Below are 7,491 nucleotides of genomic sequence, written 5' to 3' on the forward strand. Positions count from 1 at the left end.
GAGGGGATTAGACCAGAAAATAGAAAAATGATAATCCCTCAATTGAATTTCATCCTCCTTTTGAAAACACCTGCTTATGTAAAGAGCATGTATAAGTGTGTAAACCTCCTCCACTGTCACACTGGGGATCAAATTATTAACATGAATAAGCCCCAAAAAATGCTTCATGTTTTGCTCACTCTTCAGACACAAAGATCACATGTCAGAGATGATGGTGTTGACGTTTGTTTCAGGAGCAAATCAAACCATTTTTAATTAAGAGAGTGGGAGGTCTGAGTAAAGTGTGTGTCCGTGTGTGTGTGTGACAGAGAGGGCTTTATAAAAGGTCTCGAGGTTGAATCTGAAGTCAGTTTAGTGTCTAATTGTCCGAAGTACTGCAGTCGCAAACACGGGAAATGTAAGTACCTCTTTAAGAGTCGGATTACTTTAAAGAAGCTTTTAGTTTATTTTTTTTTCATATGATAGTTTTGTAGTTTTTAATTTGATTCATTTTTTTGTACATAAATGTTGCTATTATTTATTTTTTCTGTGTCAGTCAAGCAGTTAAAAGTAAATTGAACTTTATAAAATTGAAATTGATATGAAATCCAGATTCATTTAAAGAAAACTGAAGCATTTTCTTGTTGTGGACAGACCGACCCAACGGGGACAAAACAGACAATATCAGAAACGTTTGCATGCTCGTTTTACGTGTTTTTTCTTTTTTGTGTGTTGAGGCCCAGATGGAGTAGGATCCATCAGCTTGATTTGTCTTTGACTTTGGGAGATCATTAGCTCATCAAGACTTACCCATCACACCTTTCTCTGCATACAAAAGTTTGTAGTTTGCTTCGAGGCAGAAAACAGCAGCTGTGTTTATTCTGGATTCTGATGCTGGGGGAAAAAAACGAATGGCTGCAGAGGAATCAGATGTGTGGAGAACTCTTTGTTGTTTGTAGGTTTACAGAATTATCTCTTTGTGAGGTAGTGGAAGATAATTTGGTTGCATCCACTAATGAAACCAAAAATATCCTCCAACACTTAGAATCAGATTCATCCAGATTGTCCACATCATCAAACATTAAAACACAATCAAAACCTTCATAAATGATGCTTTGTGTTCATATTCTACAAGCACATTTATTTCTGGTATTTTTCAGGCTGATTACTGTGCTTTTATATTTACAGAAATGAAAGAAAAGCAGATGTAAATAGCATATTCTGTAAATATAAGTTGTTCTTCTTAGCAGACACCTAAAGTAGTATCTTATATTTTCTGTATTGTTATATTTCAGTGACTTGCATAACTCAGTGGTTGCAGCCCGTTCTCACTGCCGAGGCGTAACATGCCGACGTTTTGTCACGTCCCGGGGAGTTCCTGAGGAACGCGAAAGGAGACCTTCGGCGTTCTTATGGTACGCGGCGGGTTATGGCCGAAATCCAGTGCAATGATGCTCCCGCGGTAATAGACGTTCCAGCCCTAAACCTAACCTTATCCCTATCCCTAACCATAACCTTTTTCGTGAGCTTAACCAGGACTTTAATGATGTTAATTAGCCGGTTTCTAAGTGATTTGAAGAAAAAGAGCAAACATGTGTAGATTGAGTCCATACGGTTCTCATTTTTCCTCATTTTTCCGAGGTCGTCATTTAGGAACGTGGTGGGTAGCCGAAAACGTAATATGTTGACGATTTGTCACCTAGCGTAAAATGTTACGCTTTGGGAGTGAGAACGTGTTGTTGCAATGGGTTAAAGGTCTGTTGGCAGCTATCTAAATAGGCCAAGGTGTGCGTTACAGGTTATTATTTAGCAGTTTATTTGAAGACAAGTTTTTAAACTCTAATCAGAAAATATGATAAGCTTAAATGGGAGGTTTATTCTTATGCAAAAGTCTTTGCATGTTCCCATGTTCTCTTTTCATTCAGAAGAACTTGTTAACTTTAATTTTAGCTGCATTTCTGCCTGCTGATTATCTTTGAGTTTCAGTAGGGATGCATCCACAGATCAGCACGTCTCTTATTGAGTGCCACTTTTCTCATGAGACTCATAGGCTCCTGATTTGAGAGCCAATCAAAAGCTTGGACATTGTCTCAGTATGTGGATCGTGGGGATTGGGGATAAAATTGTGGCGCAGTCGCTGAATAGACTCGGGCACCTAATCATAGCCACAAGAAAAACGCACTCACTCGCTCACACGTACACCGCTGAACTAAACATTTCCACAGCTTACCTGACACACAAGCATGAGAACACAAATGTCAGATGCAGTCTGACATTTATGTGATGTCATAATGCATCACTCCATATAGTGCAGCTAACCGCTGCGAGTGGGCATTGTGCTCCTGCGCGCTCTGTGCAGGCCTAAAACACACAGAGTATTTCCAGCAGCGCTAAAGTGTCTGAGGTGCTCTGTTTCCTGCTGTGTGCTGCATGTCAGAGGAGACCACTGTGGAAAATGCCCCTAAACGATTCTCCTGCAGTTCATGTGTGAAAACGACTCATCTCTGCTGAAGAAAATTTCATTTTCCTCAGTTTGTTGAGCTTGTGCTCCTTTTTCCTGGGAACTGGTGGATGATTTTAATCCATAAAAAAGAAAAATGTTTCCAATAAATAAAGTAAAGTAAATGGGCTGGTTCTTATAGCACTTTTCAACTCTACCTAAGCTCTCAAAGTGCTTTATGTAGCATGTCTCATTCACCCATCCACACACACATATATACAAGCAGTGTTTTCTATGTCTGGATGGGTTTTTTTAATCTAACGTTCCCATAGATGAACCCATCAAAAGCAACTCAGGGTTCAGTATCACCAACCTTCAGCAATAGCTGATGTGCATTCAGAACGTTTGTTTTTTACCTTTTGTATGAGAGGTTTTAATGTGTTTTGTCTTTGCTGCTGTTTTCATGCAGAAGATGCAGACGTCCCACAGGCCTGTGCAGTGGCTCGCTTTCATGCTTCTTGTCATTGTTACAACAGTCCAGAGCCAACAAAGCGACAGGTGGGCTCACTGTTCCCACTTTATTTCAGAGTTTATGAATAATAACTATTACTTATTTATTACGCATTTTCTGTTTTTGGTGTCACTTTGAATCTAAAACAGTTTTCACTCATTTAAAATGTATTCATGTGCTGAGAAATGAATGGACCCTGTTTGCTGTGCTGCGTTTGCGGCTCTGATTTTGTTTCCATAAATGAATCCGTGTGTTGGATAGAACATGTCATTGATGGTTGCTGCATGAACTTTGAGACTGTGCGCTGACTAGCAGCTGCTTCCTGCTGTCTGTTTTCTTTCTGCAGTCGCCGAGCTGTGACCGAACACCAGCTGATGCACGACCGCGGCCGAACCATCCAGAGTCTCAAGAGACTCTACTGGCTGTCCAGTGCAATTGAGGGTCTCCACACAGCACAGACCCACTCTGCTACTTTCAGCCCCACAAAGGTCTTAAACCTGGCTCTGAATCCAGAGCTGATCCCTGATGATGGAAACCCCCAGAATGCCAAAGTCAGGAGCCTCCTGAGAGACTTCCTTAATCTGTACCTGTCAAACGGAGACGACTAACAATGCACAGAAGCAAAACATGAAGCTGAACATATATAAAAAAATTATTGTATCAATTGTTTGAATAATAAAATGCACAAAAAGCACAACTACAAAATCATCCCGAGTGCCTAAAGCACCCACAGCTGCAGATGTGTCTTAAGTGTTTAAAAGCAGCTGTAAGTTTAAGTTTAGTTAATAGAGCTGCATGAAAGTGTATCAGTGGGTATAGTGGTAAGGTTTCAATGTATGACTGCATACGTCTATATGACTGCATAGGCTTTAAAAAATATTTATTGGGGGTTTTTGATGTTGTTGTTTTTTAATCATGACTGAATATCACACGTTAAGGCAAACACACCAAATTATCTAGAAAACAAATATAAAACTTGTGGGTTATTGCAGACTTTTTTCAATATCCAGCTTTAGTTTTAGGACCAGCATATTCATGTGTTTGAAAGCCACCATTTAGACAATTTCATAACTGCAGATGATGCCTGGAAAACCCAAAGTCACAACAGACCTAACTGTGACAGATAAAAGATACATGATTTAGTCTGTTATATATTTATTCATGGAAAAATAAGCTTTTTTTGTTCAGATATTTTTTAAAAAGTCATACTTATACTAAAATGGACAGTTTAATTTGTGACATTCTTTTTTTGACCATTTTCCTACAGCTGGTTACCTGGTTAAGTTGAATAGGCTTACTTTTTGTAAACGAAATGCTGTAAACTTTAGTTTTCAAATTTGGGAAAAAATGATCACCTGGTAACAGCAAGCATAAATATTTAAAAGACTGTATGCAGATTTTTCCTGTATAAATTCTTTGAATTATAAACACATCACCCCCGATATATAAAAGCTATAATACGTCACCCAGCTCTGCTACATATTTTAGCTCTCATTCTTGTCCATCAAATGCAAATATCCAAATTTTTGATTTGCCAGAAAGATGGCGAAAGTACGAAGCCCAGAAAAAGGTGTAGGACGGAGACACTTTGAGAACCCGCACAAAAGCATGTAGCAGTTTTAAAGAACCTGATCTGGATGAGAACCAAAATTTATTGGGTTCTTTTAAATAGTTTTTATGTGATTTTGCTGGCAGAGAAGCAGCATGGGATTTTTCCCAAATACATTTGGGAGAAAACAACGCTCCTACTTAAATAGAGTAAATTGGTTAATTTGTTTTTCTAAAATACCCTCTTCAATGTCCACTTTATAACATAAAAATAGCATTTTAATTATGTTATCTTCTTTTAATGTTAAAAAGTCCTTGAAGCATTAGACTGAACATATTTGCATACCTGCAGCTATGCCTTTCCCACACCTCAGTAGTGCTTTTTTTTTTTTTTATCATTAACTGAAATGTTTTCAGGTTGGTCTCTTTTGTCCTTTATTGTGCTGCTTTTAGCAAATTTGCCTGATGCACAACAGCGTTGTTGATATTTTGGAGGTGTCCGTTGCTCTGCATCCTTCAGCTGCCCATAGCATCCCTCTCTGCACAGTTTTTGCAGGGAGTCTAACCTGAACTTAACACGCATCGTAGCACTGTCTGCTATGATATGTTCTGAAAAGAGAACCCGAGAAAGTAAATGCAGAGGTAACAGCAAGCTTTAAGTCGAACAGAGTAACAGAAAAATTAAAAAAACTAAGCTGAACACATATTGAGACAGCAGCATCGCACAGGAACGCAGCCAGTCTGACAAACGCAAAGGCAAAACTATTGAAAACCACACAGAGGGACGCAGACTACAAGGAGACCACAGAGATTTAAGAGGTGCCCCTGAATGTAAGCATCTCCATCCAACGATTACAAAAAGTCCTATTGCCCAATGAGTATTATACAGTAACCAAGACCCAGACAAAGATGTGTTGCCTAACAAAACAACCATGTTATATGTACAGTAGAAAAGGCAATACAGAGTTGTGTTCAATTACAGCAGCATGGTCTGATTTAACTCCTATACTGAAAGCTGACTGAGGATTTTGACTTTCAGCCTTTTCAGTGAATTCATGTTACAAAGTGAATGATTACAGACACAAAAAAGCCTGCAATACAGGAAGGAATGAGGGGCTTTAAGCTGCAGTTGCTACATTCAAGAAGACTGATGCAACTGTGTAAGAGGGAGAGGAAAGGAGGGAAATGATGACACCTTTAGATCTTATTGCAAATATTTGGAATCATTTGCATTTGGCTTTGTGCAACTTTTATGCAGCTGTCAGCATGTTGGAAAATGCGGATGGTCATTGTGCTTTTCTTGGCTGTGTTAGACCAGTGCTTTGTGTAAAATTAAACCAGTGCGTTGTTGGTTCAGTAGTGAAAATGCAAAACTGTGTTAAGTTTAACATGTCATATAGTGCAGCTTGAATTTACCCAGAGTCTCAGTAACATTGATCAGTGTATAAAGAAATGTGCAAGTATGTATGCAACACTAATCTGAATGCCTGCAATTTTACCTTGTGAATATTTCTATTAAACTAAGTGGTGCACAGTTGTACACATGGTGTCAGCTTACTGCTTAAAGTTGACTCATTTTGCTTTGTCTCATCAATCAGTGTCGCAGACTTTACCTGAATCTGAGCAGAGAGCACAGAGTCCATCCTGTTCATCCTGCTAACCTGGTTCAGGTTTTTCCTGGTACCAGGAGACCAGGGACTGTGCATTGTTTCAGGGCTGTGCAGTTAGTGTTAGATGTTATCTGGTCAAGTCTAATCTGTCTTTCTTGTTCCTGAGTATAACCTGTTGTTTGCACCTTGTCACAAACCCTCTGTATTTCTGTCTCTAATCTCATGATTAGAGACTTTTACAATGATAAAGGAACCTCCTCACGAGTGTTCTTGACTCGGTTACAGGTGTGAAGGGTTTTTCTTAACCCAGGAAAGAGTTTTGGAATCATCCACTTTAGGTGTCTTCTGTGGTCTCTGAGGCCTTTTGCATCCAACGCCTCTTTGTGCCTCATATTGACAGCTCAATTAACTCCAGATATCTGTTAAATTTGTCATGGAATAATAAGGGGATGTGTAATTTGCCTCTGAGAACGGGGGCGTATGTTTCAAAATTTGGTTTGCCTCTATTACCCCAGTCCTTGCTGACCTGCATTTGCTCCCTGTCAAATACCAAATTGAGTTAAAAATTCTGTTGCTTACCTTTAAAATCATAAACAATACTGCACCGTGCTACCTCATTGAACTCCTTAGTGCCTATATCCCTAGGAGAGCCCTAAGATCATCGGGACAATTCCTCTTAGTGCAGCCTAGATCCTGGCTAAAGACCAGAGGGGACTGTGCTTTTGCCCTAGCAGCCCCGAGCCTCTGGAACAATCTTCCTGCTGCAATTCGCGCCTCTGATTCCATCTATTCATTTAAATCTCAGGTAAAAACTTACCTGTTTGACCGAGCGTTTTCAGTTAGTTAGAGCACATCTCCCGTATTTTACCCTGATGTTATTTATCTTCTACTAATGTTCCCCTGTATAAATACCCCCACCTTATATTTATGAATACCCAGTAATTTTATCTCCTAAACTATGCTCTAATGTTTTATTTCTTATTTTGTCTGTACTTTTGCACTCTGTTATAGCCTTTTATCTTATATCTTATGTTTTAATCTTGTTGTGAAGCACTTTGGTGTACCTTCGGTTTTAAGTGTGCTATATAAATAAAGTTGTATTGTATTGTATTGTAATTCTTTCTAACATCTTTATGGTTAGATTTAAAATCCACTGTTATTGTGTACAGAAGCAAAATTAAGAAAATTGTGTCACATGTTCCATCCATTCTAATCAAATCTAATCAGCTGCAGTTTTGTTCCAATAACCATTGAAATTAAGATAAATTTACATAATTCTTCAAAATACCTACTATAAATACCCAAGGGCATTTCAAGATGGCTGTTGAGTAGCAGCACTTGCGCTGGGACGTTGGGTCAGTGAAGCCTGTGTAATCTCTGTGAGACAAAGGTTCATGTGATAA

At 38.9% G+C, this 7,491-nt stretch overlaps 1 protein-coding gene across 2 annotated transcripts; it reads left to right on the forward strand.

Moving 5' to 3' along the window:
- Positions 1 to 362: 362 nt before the first annotated feature.
- pth4 (parathyroid hormone 4) lies at positions 363 to 3,643 on the forward strand. 2 transcript variants are annotated; one of them, XM_006782956.2, is made up of 3 exons: positions 363 to 397; positions 2,889 to 2,977; positions 3,277 to 3,643. In XM_006782956.2, the coding sequence occupies exons 2-3, from the start codon at positions 2,892 to 2,894 to the stop codon at positions 3,536 to 3,538; spliced, it is 348 nt and encodes a 115-aa protein (XP_006783019.2). In that variant the 5' UTR covers positions 363 to 397; positions 2,889 to 2,891; the 3' UTR covers positions 3,539 to 3,643. The 2 variants fall into 2 exon arrangements, with proteins under 2 accessions (XP_006783019.2, XP_087697469.1); XM_087841343.1 differs by lacking the exon at positions 363 to 397 and having other exon boundaries at positions 2,856 to 2,977.
- Positions 3,644 to 7,491: the final 3,848 nt, after the last annotated feature.

The sequence above is a fragment of the Neolamprologus brichardi genome, chromosome 5, assembly GCF_056152115.1.
Source record: "Neolamprologus brichardi isolate AB-2024 chromosome 5, ASM5615211v1, whole genome shotgun sequence".
NCBI classification, from domain to species: Eukaryota; Metazoa; Chordata; class Actinopteri; order Cichliformes; family Cichlidae; genus Neolamprologus; species Neolamprologus brichardi.